Consider the following 20,413-nt stretch of genomic DNA (forward strand, 5'->3'; position numbering starts at 1 on the left):
ACAAAGATGTTTTAATTAAATATATCAAATGTTACTTGAACCCTCATGGTGATGTCAGCATATCTGAGCACTTAGCCAGCTCCATTAATAGTATTTTGTGTCCCATTAGTCAGTAAATGTGTCACACCTGCAGAGAGGGGATTATAATCCTGGCTGCAGCCTTGTACGACACCTATAAAATCCTTCTCTGGCTAATGCACCATATGCTAACAAGACAAATACAGAGGTGGGTTAGTCTTCACTCGATTTTATTCAGTGTTCATTAAGTTAGAATTACTCTTCTTGCTGTATCAATTACTGTTTAAAATGTTTATTAGCACTGGCTGATGCTTTACTGTGGAACCCCTGATCTGTTGGCTGTGGAGCTGTGGGCGGGGAGGCTGTGACATTATTGTTTTTATTACATATTTAGCTTCCCCTGCAGTTGTAATGGAGGCGAGCAGCAGAGTTATGGTGCAGGTGTTGTTGTTGGCGTTGGTGGTTCAGGTCAGTCTGTGCCAGCACTGGTCTTATGGATGGCTACCAGGTGGAAAGAGAAGTGTGGGAGAGCTCGAGGCAACCATCAGGGTGAGTGATTATTTTATGTGGAGTTACAGTTTCAGGAAATGTGGTAACTTTATTGAATTAAAGGCAAATTTGAACAAAAGTAGCTTCATGGAATTGGTCTATTAAGCTTTACTCCGGTGTCTTCTTTCCTTTTCTAAAGCTACAAATGTTAAGTTGAGGTCCAGGTTTCATCTTGTAACATCAGTTTTGTTGTACTCAGATGATGGGCACAGGAGGAGTGGTGTCTCTTCCTGAAGAGGCAAGTGCCCAAATCCAAGAGAGATTTAGGCCATACAGTGTAGTAAGTGCTTATTATACATAATTTATCACCAATTTCTTCTTCAGTTGTATTATATTAATGTACACCACACCGCTCCGTTCCAAAGTGGCAATGACAATTTACAAACTGCTCAGTGACTGCTTTCATTTTGTCACTTTTGCGTAACTCAATACATCCATGATTAATTCTTTTTTTTTTTTTTTTTTCTTTAGAGATGGCAGCTTTAATGCAGAGTTTTCTCAGACTTGTTATTCAAATATCTGATCTATATGTACCATACATAGAATAGAATTTGAATATCTGGTAGTTAAACTGATTTTCATCTCTTCAGATTAATGATGATTCCAGTCACTTCAGCAGAAAAAAGAAGGTCCTCCAATAAATGAGGAACAACAATAAACGGAAGACAAAGACTGACTGTATCGTAGTCAACACCAGTGATGGATCACCCAAGATGACTTGAAACTTTATCATTTACTACACATATAACAGTTAATGTCTTTAATGTTTGAATTCACTTGAAATTGGAATAAACTTTTGAATCCTTACCTGCTTGTGTTTTATTTAATTTGATTTGTAAAATATGCACCTTGTAGATTTGTTATTGCAACTGAAATTGTACGAAAAATGCTTTTTTTGCAGCCTTTGAATAGACTCAATTGCCTTTGTAAAGCAGCCACGACCGACAAGCATGACAAACTTGTGACACAACAATCTCAGCATGACAACAGCTGTTGATTAAGCCAATTTATTAGAAATCAATGACTTAATTGAATTTGTTACACTTCTGGTAATTCCATTTTCTACCACGCCACTCATATGCATTTGCAGTGACACAAGCTGATTTCTCTGCTCATTTACCTCACTGTTGGTTAGCTCCACTAACAAAATGCGCTCACCGACATATTTTCTGCTTGCGATGTCCGGAACAGCTTTTTCCTAATTTAGGGTAACTCCAGTCATCCAAAACAAGACGGAGTGCATAACTTTAATTTTTCTCCCTCTCTGTACAGGAAATTGGTGTTCATTATAAAAATTGGAATTTCATATCAGGAAAGGAAAAGAATCAGCAGGGGGCATATGTTTTAAAGAGAACTCATTTTCTGGCAAAGCCCCACAGACGGAGCACCATACTAATCGCCTGGTGCATAAGGGGCTAGGATTCATGAACTGTGCTGACACCGGGGAGGCCCTGCATTGTTAGAGCATGGTTGTAATGCACACCAATGAACCCAAACCCGCTGGCACAACTGGGAAAAGGTGAACATTATAAAAGCACATAGAATTACAGAGAAATTAAACCACATTCCATTGCACCTCCAGAACAATGCTTGTTCATTTGTGATACTTCACCTCATCGGTTTAATATTCATGCTAGTAATTTGCATAATACAATCATTTCCTTTGATGAGGAAAGACTTAGCATTTTTTTCAAAAGTGTTTTATTCTACTTTACCTTCTTTGACTAAGTTGGAGAGGAAATTGTTGTCCTGGGCATTTTCCCGAAAGTCACAATGAGTTTACACTTATCTTCATGGAGAACTCAATAATTTTATAACATCCTCATAAAAGATAATTATGCTTTTACAACATTTTGTAAAATATGGTTTTAATTCAATTTTGTATACTTTTGTGAGAATAATTAATGTTTACAGATAACGCATAAATTCCCTTTAAATAATCCCCAAGCATTTGGTGTTGAAGCCAACTTTCTCTCTCCCAATGTCCTCATCAAGGACCTGCCTAATTGCACGCATATCAGGACAACAAAACCTGCTGGTATCTATGTTTCCAAATTTGATTTAACCTCACTTTCTCCTTCTCAGACCCCCTGGTGGATATTCACTTTGTTTACCTCAAATTAAACTTCATATTGTTTACAGCCTCTCGGTCCCTGAACATTTTATAGCCTTTTAGAATTATTTCTTTATTTATTTTTTGTAATGATTGTAGAGTTGGGATTCATTTGAATGTTTCCCTCATCTGCATGAAAATTATATAATTAACTTTTGATTAACCAGCTCAGTTGAGTTGGTTCCCCCATGCACACTGGTGAATAGTACCAACCGCATTTTAATGACTGTTTTCCAATTGAGTGGCGACCTTTTCATCAAAGAGCCACAACTGGGGCTAAACAACGAATAGAAAATAATCACGGAGAAGACAATAGTAGAGACCGACAGGCTAGGATGTCACCCTTAAATATAACAACAAAGATGAAAGCAACCTCCCAGCATACATGTAGTGGCTGTGGAGAGAAGCCAAGTGCTTATGCTGGTTGGTGCCCCATTGTTAAAGCTGTAGAGGTCATGTCCATTGGCATAGAGAGGGAAAGGACAGGAAGCTGAGAATGGCCCATTGTTACATGTCCTTGCTCAGAGGGAATTCCATTATGAGGGGCAATGCATTTTTGATACTTTGATTTTTATGCCATTCATTTGCTTGAAAAACAGAACATATTTGGATAATGGCTTCAGGAAAAAGAGGTCTCAGAGCACCTCCATCCAAGGCTACAGCACAGCATTAACGCACCTGCCAATCAAGCACATCCGTGCAGATGTGCATCCTTACACAACCTAGTATCAAATAGGCACTCTATCACGTGAATAATATAGTTTTCATTTCATCACTGTTCCTTGCACTGTGTGTGTTTCCAGTGGGTCAGAGAAAACTTCATTGAGGCCTATGGTATAATAAAGTCATTTTTCCAGGTGCTTGTTGTGGCTCTTATTATGAACAGAATGATAATTTCCCCTAGAGGAAACTGGCACTGCATATCAATTGAAGTTTAGTGTGGGTCTTACTATGTTCCCGCAGGCAATAGTAGAAGGCAAAGTCATCTTCAGAGAGAGTCTAAATGTCAGGGAGGTCTTCAAACAGTTTCTTTCTCCCTGAGCCTTGCTGAAAGGGGTCTTTGGAAGTGCAGTGTCTTGGAATTTATATGGTAGACGTGCGCTAAAGAGAAAGGCTGAAGACTTTACATAGCACAGTTGACATTAAATTTAACTGATTAGAAAGTATATATATAAAAAGAATAAGTTAATGAGATGAAAATATTACCCCTCTTCTGGAGTTGTGTGTTTCTCAGGTAAAGCAGTTCTGCAGACAGCTAATCAGTTACACTTTTGTCATATCCACTCATCTCCACATGGTGACACTCTTGAGCTGTGTGTTTTGGATACTCTGGCTGTCGGTCTCACAGCAATTCCATCACTTAAGTTACTAAAACTGTTATTCCTTTAAGTCTAACAAAGACTTCAATCAATGTGATTGAAGCCTAAAAAATTGCTAATTCTTTTGCAGTGTGACTGACAGAATTTATGTTAATAACAAATTATTTTGCACAATTTTTCAGCAGAACTTTACACAGCCTGGAAGTAAGCTGACTGTAAAAAGTGAAAATTCGCATTTCATCTGCAGAAACTCATGAATTTCTCAAGCGCTCTTTGTTTTGCACTGGCAAGGCATCAATTTATTTCATTTTATTCAATTTTCTTTTAAGTGAAAGGTTGAAGTACAGCTAACTATATTGTAGCTTGTACAATAGTATATTGGCCTTCCTTCTTCTTCTTGGCTGGCAGGGAACCTTCCTGTTGTGATCCGACTTCTCTCCTTTGATCAAAGAACAGTGTTAAAGCACTGGGAGAAGGAGGCGGTATGAAATATGAATGAATACAGCTGTGTTTTGATGGATATGTCTCAAAGTATCCCAGTAAGAGACTGCTAAAGGCCAGGAAATCTGTTTGTGTTGTGGAAATAGGCTCTTCCTCACTTGTTTCTTTACCAGCTTCATCTTGGGTAGCTTTTCACTTCATATTTTAGAGATCCTTTGTTAGGAAAGAGATCAGCCCCTTATCCATGCATTTAAAGGAAACTGCTGTAAGAGGCCCTAGTTCATAATACATATCATTAATGACACCATTTCCTTTGTTTAGTCTTGAAAACACCTTTTGAAAAAATTGAGCGACTGCCACGAGAGGAGGATATTTATTATTTTTCTGGGGTAGACCCAAAGTTCTCACAGATGGAATGAGATCTTATATGAGGTGATGGAGGCTTTGTCACTAGTTATGTCTGTGATTCCATTTCCTTTTCTAAAACCCCACTGGGGAACTGTGACTCATGTTGAAGTTGGAAGTTGATACTGTGGTGTAAAACTAACATTCCCATCTGAATTAGAATACCATCAGAGCTCACACAAATTTCAAAATGTTCAGAGTTAGATTAACTCGTATTTCAATTTGCACTTCTTTAATAAACAATGTTAATCAAAAAAACGTTATAAAAGAGTAAATGATTAGGAAGGGCTGCAAAATGACACTAGCCAGCCTTATCATCACAGCTCAACCAGACTATTAGAAATCATTTAAAGGCTTTCTTTAGTCAGTCTAGACTATGTTAACTATGCTCCAGCGCTGGACCTGTGGCAGGACAATGTCTCTGGGCCACTGCAGGTTCAACACTTTCTGCTTGGGCTTTATTAGCCTCACTAATAGCTGGGTTCCCCAAATGCCAGGGTCCACCTCTGCTGGGAGCAAGGGCTCAGATCTTGTCAGAGAGGGGTCACACTAACCAACTGTAATCTTTAGGGTACTCCACTCCCGCTGACCTACATCTAAAGCCGGTTCCATCCCCCCCTGCTTACCCCCAGCCGCTATCTTTCCCTCCCCAATCTGCTCTACCCATCCCACGTCAGTTACGCCACCCTTTGCTCTCCCTCCCACATCTCACCACCCTTGTGTGATAGCATCCCTCCACCCAACCCACCCCATGCTTGTTCCAGCCTTGTCCGGCTGGCCACAGCGAGGAGCTCGCCTTATCCTGTGGTATCGGCAATTAGTAGAGTAAAGCAAGCTGTGGAGAAGACTGGATCCCTGTGCACATTTCAACCCCAGATCACGAGTCTCCAGCACGACTTCAAGGCAAACCATGCAATTAGCTACAATAATGATAATGTGTTGTAGGGGAACAAAGAGAGGGTAAAACAGACTGCTGGTGTGAGGGAAAGTGGGGTGCTAATAGTAGGGGGGTTATTTGAATGCCCTGGTGCAGATAGGAGACCAAATCAAACTGATTATCAAACGTATGATGAATTACATTTTTCCTCTAATTATCTGTGCCTTTTATGTGTAAACCAACTGAGTGAATTTTGCATTCTAGACATCTACGGTCAGTGGTCTTTGGGCATCACACTGGGGTTACATCTTTTATTTCCTCCAAGAAACATACAAGGAGTTCCTTGTGTGGCTGGGAAGAGGGGGGAGATGCACTGACAGTTTTCTTAGTTGACTTAATTAGATATTTTTAAAAATGCTTGGCAGCGATACAGAAATGGAAAGAGGGGAACAGTATGTAGTTTGATGTTTGACTATCGCAGATGTGTTGACACAGAGTCAAAACATGCTGGAAACAAACCACAAAACCCAGACCACAAATAACAACATTTCAAGTCAAAGTTGTGAGTAGATACAGTTGAGAAGCAGACTTGCTGCCTTGGTTGGAACACAAAAGTGCAGCGCCTATTCTCTCCGCTGTGAGCAGAGACCATTCCTACAGTCTTACATCCAGAGGTTTATAGAGGATATTTTGCTGGGTGTTGTGCAAAACGAACCGTGTCCCCAGAGCAGCAGCAACTTCACCTTGGCGGAGTAATGCTGTGATATTCTGTTTATTCTTCACTCACTTCATTTTACTCAGAGGAAATCCTCTGGAGATGGCTTATCTTGGAGCTGGAACAGGTGCACTCTAATTTACTCCTATTGCTTGGGGAGCCCAGGGGCCCCTGTAGAGAAGAAAGTAGCGATGTAGCACACTCCACTGTAAAGCACAAACAGCCAGAGAAAGAGCATTTAATCGAAAGAGAAGAAAACTGTGAGCTTTGACTGCAGCCATATCATTTGGATGCAGAAATTCTTTCCCCCTTTTTCTTAGTTTTATCGAGGAAAAAAAGAGTCTGTCATTTCATTTAACGTTCATTTCTTCAGCTCTGTTTACTTTGCTCGAAACTGTCATGTTGCACTTGGTAAAGCACCACATGACATGGGGGACCTGTTGTGTTACCCCCACATAATAAAACATCTCCTCACCAGCTATTCCTCCAACATCTGCCACACTAAAGGCTTAAAATGGTCTCTGATATGAGCCACTTAGGTTAAAGTATACTTAAATGTACATTCTATGGCCTATTTGCTTTAATAATGCCTCACATTCTCAGTCGGAAAAAAAGTTTGTTTCATCTTTCACCCCCATCCCTGCGTTCACTACGAAAGAGCTAAGCTTTCAACTTTGAATTTACTCTCCAATTCCTTTTCTTTAGAGAACTATGGTTTTGAAGAGTGGGGCTGGTATGTTATTTGTTCGGTATATTATAAGTCTGAATTCAGTCAGTATTTTTGTTTTGTGTTGTTCATCTCTTGGGAATTATGCAATCAAAGCAGATGCCTCAAGCAGTCTAGAAAGCGCCCCTTGTGAATAAGAGAAAATCTTGTACACAGCATTTTTTGTATGTGTGTATAGAGAGGGGGGGCATGACAACAAAGCAAATATATGGCATTGTTCTCAGTATACGATACTAGTATGCTGCACCTTTTTAAAAAAGACAATGACTACCGCACCTGTGTTCATTTTTTTTTTTTTCAGAAAATATCTGACCATTTGACTCTGCTCAAATGACAGCTACGCCACTGATGATGTGCATAACTACAGTGTATGCACCACTTGGAATGATGCAACGAAGATTCAACCATCAATGCACTGAATCTCTTCTGTATGACGGTTTGAAGACAGTGTTGCTAGTAGACTTTCACAGTGCATAAACAGACATTTCTCACTCAGGAAAACTGAAAACACACATGCACACTACATAGACAAAAGCTTTGGCAGAATAAAAGGGTAAACAAAAAGAAGAGAAAGAGCAATACAAGGACAACAAGAGAGATATTATATACACTTTTAATGAGTGTGTCTGCCCCAAGCTTCTGTTTTTAATCACCTTTCCATGTGACATAATTTGCTGCAAGATTGTATATGCTTGAGGGACTTTCAGTTCTTGTCAACTCAAGAGCATTTGAACCAATCAATACCTGTCTATCCTGTGGCACACTCATAGTTGGCCATTAGGAAAGAGCTGCTTAAAGTAAGCTCAGCCAATACCATTAGCCCTAGCCTAAGGGCAGTTCCATGCCTTAGTCAGGGTAGGCACCTGCCCCCGTCACCCCCACCTCACCCCCTTAACCCCCCTCCACCCCTCCCCCTACCATTAAGAACCTCCCCTGAGACATCATTTGGACACATCGGCCAAAGAGCACTTCTTTATTCCCTCTCTTTTCTTTCCCCGGCTGCTCCAAAAATCAATACATCTCCCCTTTTTCTTATTTTCACAATTTTGCCTCAATATTATTCTCCTTTCTGCCAGAAACCAATGGGCTCTCCTTTTTTCTGTCTTTTTATCTACAGTTTCCTGTGACTAACGTTTCTACACCTCATGTTTCAAGGGAACGAATTGGAAAATAATTAAATCATCTCGTCATGGTGATTTCAAACATTGGGCTCACGATGTGCTGAATCGTTCTAAAAAAACACTGTGGTCATTTAGTTGCTCCAATTCAGACCAGATGGATTTCTATTTTTCTGTATATCTTAATAAGGTTCCTTGGTTATTAGAGTTACTTTGCAAAATCAGGAATCGTGTAAATGCTTAACCTGAATCATTTTATTTCTGACACTCTGTAAGAGAGACATCAGAGCTCATATATCTTTGAAGTAATGAGGGAACTTCTTCTGTGTCAGTGTTTTTCTGCATCAACCACTAAACCCTAGAGAACAGAGCCACAAACACGGTAATGCTTCCTGACTGCCTCTAATTTTACACTAAGGCAATCACTCAGCACAGTGCAAAGTTTTAGAACAAGCGATCCCATATAATGTCCTTAGGAAGGCCTCGGCCACTCAGTTACTGCCCCTCCTCTATTTCAAGTTGAAACAGAAAAAGTAAGGTACTGCCCTAAATCTTGGCCAATGCTGTTTACAATAATAACTCTGAAGAGTGATAGCCAGTTCCGCTGCACTGGCGATTTCTGTGTCCGTCTATATCGATCGGGGGTCCTAATGAGCAGCAGCGGAGCTGTGGCTAATGGTGTTGTGTCTGGTGTCCGTGGTAAACGCCCACATTGAGATTATCATTCCCAGGGGGGACTGAGAAAGGTTTTGCCAGCCCAAGCCCTCAGGGTGTGAGCGACACACTTCAGAGGTCAAGGTAAACTATCAAATGAACAGCCAGGCCTTTCCTTTCTTTACTTTAAGGCCTATACCATACTATACTCCCACGGACACACTTCCAAATCCATATAAAGTGATGCCAAGTCACACACACTGATATTTCAGTGCATACACAAGAGGAGACCATAATCCCAACACCCTGTTGCAACCATACTTTATCACTTCAGTTCTTTGTCTCATTTCACTACAGCAGTTGTAAAAACCAATTACCGGTGCATTGATAGAGACCCCACCAAACTGCCTAACTGTTATTAAGAGACTTCAAATGAGACCTGGCTTGACAGACTGAAAATGGCTTATTTGACTTCAGAGATCGCCTTGGCGCAAACACTCCAGCCCCTTCACATGCCCATGGCGGTCATTGTCCTTTGCTATGCACAGCCATTCTGGCATTCTTGAGTGACATCCAACAAGTTCAGCAGATTCAGATCATAAGTGCACACCAGACAGTATGTAGTGTCTTCAAAGAAGGAGCTGAAACAATGTAATGAAGGGAGTTGTTGCTCCCTTCATAAACCCAGCGTGGAAATGAAACCTGCTGTCAACTCACATGTGGGAAGGGAAACTCTTTATATGTGGACAATGCTATGTGGGCAATTAAGTTTCGTTAAAAGCACAGCAAAAATGCATCTTTAGTACAGCAACCTGTTTCTCTGATTTAACAGGCAATTCCTCCACAAATTAGGTTTGATGGTATTCAGCTGAGAGTGCATGCTGAGCATTAGTAGGGTGCATTCTAATGAAGTCAAACCAATGCACAGCACCTCTCGGAGTCATGCCCTGTTTGGAGTCACACTTCCATGTCCTGGCAAATGCTGAGCATGTAAAACAGAACTGTCAATTATTCAACATGAACAGGAGGATGTATGGAGTGACATGGGGGGTGGACAGGGGCCGACTAAGCCTCGGGCAGATAGGGGATACCACTTTGATGTGAGTGTGTGGGCCTGCAGAGTTGCGCAAGGTGCATTGGGTAATCTGCTTGAGACACCCCCACCGCACATCGAACCTCTCTCATTTTTCCTTCCCCTCCCTTACTATGCTGATGCTTCTCAGCACCCTTTATGTCCTGCTCCATTTTCTTTCTGACACGCACTCCTTCACACACAACATCTCTGCTCTGAACATACCGAAGCAAACCCACACGCAGATGCACACATACTACAAGCAGTACACACACATGTGCATACACACACAAGTGACATGAGAGCAAGCTTCCTTTGTTCATTAACCAAACAAGAGCAGGCAGCACTTGTTACAGATAATAAAGTTGTGAATGGCTGATTTTGGTGAAATAGCATTGTTGCTGTGTCACAGGAATGGCATTACTCATTTATACGATGAATAGTAAAAGTTCCACTCTCTAGAGTCCTCTCTCGTAGTCATACAATAGCAAGCTTAATTACATTAAGTTCTGAGAAGAGAGAAGTTAATGGATGACATTTTGCTACACCATGAGTGCTCCTTCCAATAACAATAGAAACCCAAATAAGACCTAATTAATATGCATAGCAGAGCCAATGAACTTAATTGTCAAGTTGCTTTTATCAACCTGTCAAAGGATTGACAATTAAAACAGCCTCTGTTAAAACTTTAATGAGAAGCAAGTAGGATAGAGGGATGATGAGGGAACAAAAAGACGCAAGCTTCATCCGTCATGAAAGACGGTACAAGACAACGACCCATTATTATTTCCTATCAGGATAAAACTATGCAAATCATATTATGCATTTTTAAATAATGAGTCTATGAGTAATATTTAATTTATTACCTATACTCTTAGAATTAATATTTAATGTTGTTTTTAAGTTGATGAATTCATGAGATAATGTAGAGTTGAGCTGTTACAGGAAGTTCCTTTTTTTTCTATTTTTTTTTCTTTGCAAATCACAGTGCCCTTCAGTGTCTGTCCTGAAACCCAGAATAAGTATGTGTCCGTTTTCGAGTTCAACAAGTAAACTTCCAAAAGTCTCTTAAGGAGGCCATAGTGCCTCATCACTTTGGAAGGAGCCTGAGCAGAGTTACGGTCTGCACTTGGACCTGAACTGAGAGAAAGACAGCATTGACTTGGGTTTTTATCCCAACATTGACTCCAGCATGTCTATGTTCCAGAGGGGAGTGAAAATTGCTGACTCACTCCCAGTGTGCTGGTTGTTGTTCTCCCTTACAGATGTGACCGTTAATAGGCCTGCATCCATAATCATTAGTGTGTCTCAGTGCACAGGTACCCGATGGGCCCCGTGCGTCTGCCATTTGGTCTCGGTTCACTGTGCTTGCCTGCAGATGTGAGCGATTCACACACCTGCTCAGGGGCTCTCAAACAGACCGCCGCCATCCGTCACAGCTCACGCTACACTCGCTCTGTCGGAACAAGGCCTTGGTTCCGGTCCAATGGCCCTCAGACTGTAGGTCAGCGGCCGTCTCTCGTGATGGACCCACCCTACCATGAATCATATTCTCTTGTCCCTTTATACTCACTCCACTCCATCCAGCCCTCGTCCTCCCTGTCCATGGGTTGCTCTTTCATCAAACAAGCACTCAAGCACACCGAGTTAGCTCAGGTGAGCCAGGTAAAGACTGCATCTTAAAGAGAGACATAAACTAATGATCATGTTCCCCCACATCACATGCTCCATCCGCCTAAAAGCCACAATACACTCAATAAGAAAGAGAAAATGAAGAAAAAAACAAAACCTCCGTGTGGGTCTTTCACGGGCATCAGGCCATGCTTCACACTACATTTGTTGATGTGTGCATGCATGTGCACGTCTCATGCCAGCCCGCCTCCCATCAAGTCCTAATGAGGCCAGCTGGCTCTGCGCTCGGACCAAACCAAACTGGAGACGGCACAGTCCTGGCTCTCTCCGCCTAGTACACCCCTCCTCCCTGAAGCCTCCCGCCCACCCTCCCTCTCCTCCAGATATCTTGGAGAACCATGGACGGCTGAGCACACAAGGCAGATTTGGAAATGGTCTGGGTGTTTGTTAAAATCTTCGATGTCTCCCAGATCCCATGGCCAGGGCCTGAATTAGAAAGTCCACGGCTGCAACTCCAGACCTGTCTCCCTGGTTGCTCACTGCTACATTGTTTTCTGCATCTACAACAGGAGTGATGATGCTGAGGTCTGCTGTAGAACAGCGGAAAGGAGGAGATACCCTGAGGCACAGTCAAGGGAATATTGTACCTGACTGTGGAAACAGAAACACAGCCAGTGTTACTTACTGTATACCTACAGTAACTACAATAACAACTGAGACAGATAAAACAGATCCTATCCAACATGTCATAATGTATGAAATGAAAATAAGAATCAGAAGCTACAGACTTCATTTAAACTTTAGTGTCCATTGTCTCTGAGCAGCTGCCTTTTTAAATTTTGTTATTAGGAAGATAATTTCTTACTAGCCGGCAGTAGTTAATTTCACCCGCAGACTAATTAGAGCCATTTCACATTACTAACAAGCATTATTGTTGATAAGGGCCAAAGAGGTCTGTAGAGAGAGTTGTATTGTCCAGGCTGTTTCCTGGCATTCACTTATGTCCATGTGGGTGAGTAATTCCAGCTCCCTTGCAATGTCTCCTTGACAACTAACAATTATACACTGTTGCTGCTCTTAGAAGCACAAAAAGAAATCACACTACATTTGTACATGCACACTTAGAGAACATTCCCATCTGTATGCATTAGCACATACTTGCACACACACATACGGTTATGCTCACACATACATAATCTCTCCTTACATGCATAAGCATGTATCTGTATGCAACCATTTGAATACAAATATACATATACATGAAAATACACAAACACACTTCTTGTCCACTTTGTGTAATCAGTCAATGGATATTTTTCACTAAGTGAAAGTGAGGGGTTTTCTTTCTTTTTTTTCTTTTTTCTTTGCCCAGGAAGAGAGACCGGACCAGAGGGAACACCTTAACAGGTAGCCCTGGGGTGCTTGCCAGAGTTCGGTCAGCCGGGGGGAGAGAGTGGCTCTGGGAAGCCATACCACCACAATCCGCTCTGTCCACTGATTATGAAGCAGGTCCCAGACGGGTGCCTTTAGGACCCCCCCAGGCTACTCACAGCCTCCTTCTCCTCTGTTACAGGATCTGTCGCTGGGGGATTTGACTGAAGTGTGAAGAGGGGTGTATGTGGGAAACATGCTGAGAATTCTAAATAGGTACATGCCGATTTCATTTGTTGCCTCTCTGTTAAGTTCTGTTCTCCTTAATGATTTGTCAAAATAGATAAAATAAAATAAATAAATAAACTATTTATCATCTGTGTGGGATTATTTTAGATAATATCAGTTTAACTTCATTCTCCAGATAATTCAGCATGTCTCAGTTGTTGAAAATCTCAAAACCATAAATGTCCTGCTTTGTATGTGCTACAAGAGCTGAGAGGAAAAGGTCTCAACACTTGGGCCTAAGTATAACCCTGTCTTGAGTTATGATGACATCCCAAGTTTACAAAAGCCCTCTGGCTTCAACTATCTCTGACATGGTGTGCGTGTGTGCGTTTGCATGTACAAACTCTTTGCAAAGTCCAAAAAAAGAAAGAAAAAAATCATAACTAATGAGCCCATTTAGCGCCCAGCACCTGACTTTGGCCCGTGATCTCCGGGAGACATTAGAGGCAATTTGCCATCGACTTCAGGGCTCTTGTCCCAAACGTTATCAATGAGCTTGTCAGGTAGAGAACTAACCTCCCTTTGTTTCCTCCTGCACCCCCCTCTCTGCTCCAGTCCCCCAGCCTGCTCCCTGGGCCCCTGAAGAGGAACCAGCGGCATGATGTCACACACCTGTTTGGCTGGAGGCTGCGGCCCGGCGATGCTCACAGCCGTGGGTGTCGCGTTGGCACCCCTCGCTCCCCCCTTGTCGCTGCCTGCTACGCCCCGTGGATGTGTCAAAATGGCAGATGATGGTTGGGGTGTGTGCAGCTGCTTGGGAAGAGGAGTGCCAAGGGCGCTCATTTCCTGCGGTGAGTTTTAATTTGCTCTACCCGCATCTTCTGAAGAACCCTACCCCCAACACACACACACATGCACATTAATCTATTTCTTTAAACTTACCTCAGCATACACACACTTGCAATAAACACACATACTGTATACAAATCTGTCATCACCCTAGGGGGCAAAAGCCCCACATGCCCAAATGGAGGTGAATGCAGGGGAGGGGGGTAACAGGATGGTGTCAGATTTTAGTTTTGGAAGCACACTTTTCTTGAAACTTGCTCAGATGATCTAACTGGTGCATGTACAAATCACTTCTCAGAGGCATTCAGCTGGGTAAAAAGAGACAAGTCACAAAAACTGATGATAGAATATGCGGCTAGCATTGCTACATTATGTGAGGGGTCTATGTCTCTTGACATCTGCTATGCTGTTGTCACTGGCAACTTAAATCCCCATTGATCAGACAGCTAGAGTGAATTTGTGTTGATGTTTTTTTTCTAACTCCCACTTTGCGAACAAACCCATTTTCACACGGGGCACACGCATATACCTGACAGTTACACCCAAACAAGCCTTGCTGTTTACTCGAGAACAAACACATAGACGCCAACCAGCAAATCTATTCTCAATACACACATCACCCTAGACGTAAAGAGATTCAATTTTCGCCTACCGGGAGTGTTTCCATTTTTTTACGCAACATTTTTTTCTGTCTCTCCTGTGTCAAGACAGCTGCCTTTGATGTTAGCATCTAATATACAGGGCTAAAAAACTATAGTTTGCTGTGAGCTGACAGATAAAACAGTGCAAGACGCCATTACCCTGCAAAGCGGAATAATGAGGAGACCTGAACACACAGAAGACAGGAGCCCAGTTGAATTACCGTGGTCTCTCATCCAAGGTGGGAGCTTTTTGACAGCTTTCCAGGCAGCACAACACATTACCATACTGACGCTGCTCTGTAGTGCCAAAGAAAAGCTTTGATGAAAACATAACTGGGAAACTGGGAAATCTTTAAATGTGTGCAAGTGCATTTGTGTGTGTATGTGAAAGCGCATGCATGCTTGCATGTGTTTGCCACTATATGAGTTTGTGTGTGCGCATGCATGTTCTGTTGCGTGCATGTTTATGCATTGGTGTTACTGTCCTTACTGAATGCAGTTTTACATTTCTCTAAATGTGTGTGTGACAACAAAGACAATACAACAATGGGAAACCAAGCAGTGTCAAGCTGCAACTTTATGTTCTCTAATTACTAAGTGGATACTGTATTCTTGAATGTGCTCCTATTGGCTGAGATACAAGGGGTTCTTTTTTGATTTATATTCTTGTTGATGATTCAGTTGAATTATCAAAGTATCAAACCCATCTGACAATATGTCTAATAGAAATTCTTCAAGTGGAGAGTGATGCTGCCAGATTTATTCTGCAGTTTCATTAATGTGGTTTGCTAGTTAGTTATCCATATTCTAACAGAGTAGGCTTGATGTTAGATCTTTGGCAAGGACACCCTGTACTGAGTTTTGGCACGGTACTGTGCCGCAGTATGCTGCTGACTCTAGGTCTTAACGACAGGCTAAACGAAGCGGGCGTTACGGCCCCCTGGATAGGTCATTACTCGTCCGTGGCCAAGAGCTAAACTGGAGCAGGGCTTTTTAAAGAGGGGAGCAGGTGTGTTTCACCATAGGGGCTGGAGCCGGCCCAAGACCAAACAGCCTTAACGGTCTTTATCTCCTTCATAATGAGGCCACGCTCTCCACACACCCGAACTCTGCCCACATGGGCTAATGCTGGAGGTATGGAGACCCAGCCCTCCCCCTGGTTAAATGGTGACACTTTCAAAATGACCCATGCCCTAAGCAATGGAGGAACAGTGGCATGTCATGAATGTCTATAGACCCAAAATGATAGGGCACTACACCATTTAATGTGAGTTCCTGAAGAATTTAACCCAGTTAATTATCAAAAACTCCCTCCATAATGGAAGAAAATACCTTTGAGTATACAAGTGATGTATTAACCTTTTCTTATTTAAAAGTGAAACGTTTGAATAACTGTACACTGATGTATGTGGTTGTGTGTGTGTGTGTGGTTGGGGATCTGTTTTTATGTGTGAGTGGCTACGTATGCGAGTATGTCTGAGTGGTATTGTCCCTCTCCTCTTTCACCTGTCTGAGTAGGTTCTCTAGTATGGTCCCTGTGCTCCCCACAGTCTTCTCAGCGCTGTCAGCCGAGTTGAACTTGATCAACATCAAACAGCATAGCATTCAAAAGTATTAGTGTTCTCTGTTGATGGGCCCTCTTGCTATCACAAATCAGTCCCCGAGCTACTTCATTATTTATCTCTAATTCATCAGTGTTGTCTCCTCGCACATGGGCAGTAATGCACACACATATAGCAAGAGTGAGCACACACAGAGGACAAACAGTGCACATCCGCACATTAATCTCTGCTTACATTCAACAGCTTCTTTTTTTTTTATATTACCCTGTTATCGCAGTTTTGCTTGAAAACAAGGTTGTTTTTTTTGTTCTTATTGTTTTTCTTCTACCTTTTCCCCGGGTCAGTGCAAAGCAAAAATATTCCTGAGGAGTGATTAGGCTCATGCTTGTACTTTCAAAATGCTGATTATTGCATGGACCCGACAGGCCTTGTGTTTTTCTCCAAGCATTCTAGGGATGTGAGTCCGAAAGTAGCCCCATGGTGCTACGACCCCTGACCTAGCGTGGGCGATCCCACCAGATGTGGAGTGTGTGCTGGGACAGTGGCGAGGGGCAGCTCGGTCTCACGCGGGGAGGCCCTGTCTCCCCAAACTGCCACAGAGAGCATGGCCAGAGGGGTTCTGTCAGCACCGTTATCAATCATACTCTCTCCCTGTCTCTTTCTCTCTTTCTCTCCCACTTTTTCTTTCTCTCACTCACTCTTTTACACCATTTCCTTTTTGCACTGTCTCTCACTTTATCTCTTTCACTGTATTTCCCTGTTCTCCTCTCTGCTTTTGTTTTTCTCTCACTTTTTTCTTTTAGCTTGTCAGACAGTCCACTTTGGTTACCAGCTCTTTTTAGTCACATACGCACCTTCAGCCCCCCCCTCCCTCATGTATACACGCTTTAACCTTCCCAGTGTGTGACTTTTTTTCTTTTATCTGTTTCACCCCTGCCTTGTCTGATTCTTTGCACAAGCACTTTAAGTCTAAAAATGTTTTTACTTTTCCTTTAAATGGACAAAGCAGATGCCGTATAAGGATGTGATGTTTTCTTTCAACTCCAAAAGGAATACAGGGTCTGCAATTGATCAAACTCAATGAATCTGACTGAGATGAATAAGGAATAAGGAATGAAGAAGTGGGATAAAAGATGGGTAAAAATTAAAAATCAGCAAAAAAAAAAGATAGAGGACAATTTTCAAGATTAAGTTTGAAATTAACTTAATTTTTTAGAATAGGAATGCGGTGTAATGAGAAATGGAAGCAGGGTCGTGGTTTGAGGAATAGATGCCAGTTGTCCCTGCCATCCGGTGTGAGGTGTTTTCTGACACATGGCACTTTGAAGGCCCCCAGTTCCTCGTATCGCTGCAATCCTTTACATCTGCAATCAGGGCAAATGGGTTACAGCCAGCACAACACACAACAACTAAATAAACAACATACCTGGGGTGGATCCCCTCCAATTCCGGACTGCCAGTCTGGCTTTGGTGCATTTTTAAAACATCACTAGGTAATTGAACTCGAACGTTCACACTGACACATTTGCATGGAGTAAAAGGGGGGTTGTTGTAAGCAATGGAGCAGCTGGTACGCACCAGTACGACTCCGGCTCAACCAGTCCTTCTGACTTCATATGTAGCACTTAATTGGTTCCCAAGGCAAGAATGAAATATTTAGCTCGCACGTCCTTTAAAATGCGATTGATTTTGATCTGACAGCTGTGCCTGTCCCGCGCGAGGGAGTGAGAGAGAGAAAGAGAGGAGAGAGTGAGGGCTGTCTGGGCTCGTTGCCTGAGAGTAGCGCGACAACACCCACTCACCCGCACACAAACACCACTATATGGCCACAGAATGTAAAGGATCACTCATGGATGCCATATGCTTTCAACTAAAGCCTCTTTTTATACCTCCCTATTTAACCTCTAAGATAGAACAAGCTTTGAGCTTTGGACGATCATGAGTGAAAGCTGTTTTTTTTTTTTGTTTCTTTGTCAATCTGTTCAAGTTCAAAGCACAAATGCACAGAATATAGAATGCAGATAAATGCGGTCTCAGAAATCACTGAAAACATTTTTCTTGATAACATTTTTGAGACTGAATAGTTATGCATATAAGGGAAAATTGCTAGCTTAAAAAAAGCAAGAAAAGAAAATATATATATATATATTTACAAATAATTTTATTAGATATAAATTTTAAATAGCACTTCAACAGACTTGATCACCCCAGTAACCATATCTACACTGGTACACATTGTACTTAGAAGTAATACTCCAACCAAAGTGAGGCAGATACCCAATCAAATTGGATTATTGTCACTAATTATATGACAGAGCAGAGCGATGCAAGGCAGTGGTGTGGTCACGCCATAACATGATAGAAATGCATTAAAAGGAGACCTGTACGGGATCCATGGCTGGGAACCTCCCCCCTGTCAAATTGACTAAGCTGCAAATTACATACAAACGGATATATCCTTTATATAACAGCAGTGATTTTCTCCACTTTATCCTACCTGTCAAGCTCAGAACATCACAGGCTAATTCTTTATTAAGTGAAAGGGCATCAGGGACCAGATGATCCAATTTAAGTACATTGGGCAGAATAGAAGACTAATTAAAACCCATATTTTTACATTATTAATTTTGGAACTTCACTTTTAATGAATGTGAAATGACAGGCCTTCCATTTATACACACATACTCTTTGGGCTGCTCAACAAGGGAATAAGAGTTACGGGTATACTGCAGGGGCTAAGAGGAATTTTTAAGCATCCACGACAGACTTAATATCAAAGTTAGACAAAGGTGTGCACAGCTAACTTCTACATCATAAACACAGGTATGAATTTACAGTACAGGTTTAAAGTCTTTAATTTATTAGGAGCTGCTGTGAGGCTTGAGACAAAAAAGTAATCAGGACGTCTGTTGCCGGGGGTGCAACCTTGTCATTTAGCCCTCATTCTTCCACTCAGCACCTGGAGAAAGAAGGAGAATGAGGCACCTACATGTCGTTTAATGATGTGCCCCATTTCCAGTCACCTCTGCTCAAAAGCAATCCACTTTTTTAGCAAACTCACCCTTAATTGTCCATCATGCCCTCTAATCAGACCATGACCCCGTTTAATGCTAACTTTAATTATCTTAGTGACTAGCAATGAAAAATCTGCCTCCAACTGACGGGTACTTCCTGTAAATCATCATAAAAAAGATTTGCAAAGCATTTAGAAGTTGAAAAACTAAAACAAATGATAAACTACTGTTGAAAAAAATGTTTGAAAATATGGAACATGGGTCTTGTGTTTACCCTTTGCGAAAAGCGGTTCTTTCTATTCTCTTTTCATTCCCCAAAGGCTAGCACATCCTCACTTCCACAAATAGGCACAAGTCAAAGGGCAGTGAGTTTGTAAAATTGAGTCAAATATACAAAACAGCGATATTTAATGGCGTTTCTTTTTTCACATCAAGTGACCCCTGCATGGAAACCGATCTTTTCTTTTTTTTTTTCCTCCGGTTTCAGGAAACTCTTGGAAGGCAAAAGCAACATCCTGAGTTGGTGAGGAGACAGGAGAGGTGCTGACATGCCGACAGGCAGGGGATCCTGGGAAAAGCCACAGACAGGAAGAGCCTGACTGACTTTGACCCCTGAGGTCAAGGCTGGGGGCTCGGCAACTGAAAGATGTTTCCAAGCCACACTCTGACTATCACAGAGTTTTACAGGAAATAGCGTGGAAATACTGTATGCTGTGAAATGTGGGAGATCTTTTATTGCTCGCTCCTTTGTTTTGCTCTCTGTGACAAAAAATGCATTTTAGCCCTGAGCTATATTTGACTTATTTGTTTGAGGGTTACTGTATGTAATTGAGTTGAGCACAAGCCCATTTCTCATCTTTATAATGTTTAAAACAATATCTTTTTTTTTTTCCACTCCGCAGATATACCATGACTGGTAAAATTATAAATGATGCAAAATGTGGAGATTTGATTTGTGTGACAGACATTAGATTGTGATAAAATCACAGTGTTTCTACAGTGTACCAGTTCCTGACACGCGCTTTGAATAGAGAGAAGTTTCTCTACTTTTTAGACTTTGTGTGGTAGGTCTCCAAAGACCCTTTACAGTTAAATCAAATTGGGTGAG

General features: G+C 41.8%; 2 protein-coding genes across 2 annotated transcripts in view; both read left to right on the forward strand.

Moving 5' to 3' along the window:
• edrf1 (erythroid differentiation regulatory factor 1) overlaps nucleotides 1–20,413 on the forward strand; it is a 447,039-nt gene that overhangs the window by 260,104 nt on the left and 166,522 nt on the right. The window lies entirely within an intron of this gene.
• Nucleotides 284–1,286, forward strand: gnrh3 (gonadotropin-releasing hormone 3). Its single transcript, XM_072390352.1, has 3 exons — nucleotides 284–567; nucleotides 767–847; nucleotides 1,158–1,286. The coding sequence occupies exons 1-3, from the start codon at nucleotides 430–432 to the stop codon at nucleotides 1,206–1,208; spliced, it is 270 nt and encodes an 89-aa protein (XP_072246453.1). The 5' UTR covers nucleotides 284–429; the 3' UTR covers nucleotides 1,209–1,286.

This window comes from Leuresthes tenuis, unplaced genomic scaffold, assembly GCF_036924035.1.
Source record: "Leuresthes tenuis unplaced genomic scaffold, fLeuTen1.0.hap1 SCAF_8, whole genome shotgun sequence".
NCBI classification, from domain to species: Eukaryota; Metazoa; Chordata; class Actinopteri; order Atheriniformes; family Atherinopsidae; genus Leuresthes; species Leuresthes tenuis.

Bases quoted from the DNA above. Each gene is read 5' to 3' on its own strand.
- gnrh3 (XM_072390352.1), top strand. From the start codon at position 430: ATGGAGGCGAGCAGCAGAGTTATGGTGCAGGTGTTGTTGTTGGCGTTG. The intron at 568-766 runs GTGAGTGATTAT...TGTTGTACTCAG, and splicing joins AGCTCGAGGCAACCATCAGG to ATGATGGGCACAGGAGGAGT. The intron at 848-1,157 runs GTAAGTGCTTAT...TCATCTCTTCAG, and splicing joins GATTTAGGCCATACAGTGTA to ATTAATGATGATTCCAGTCA.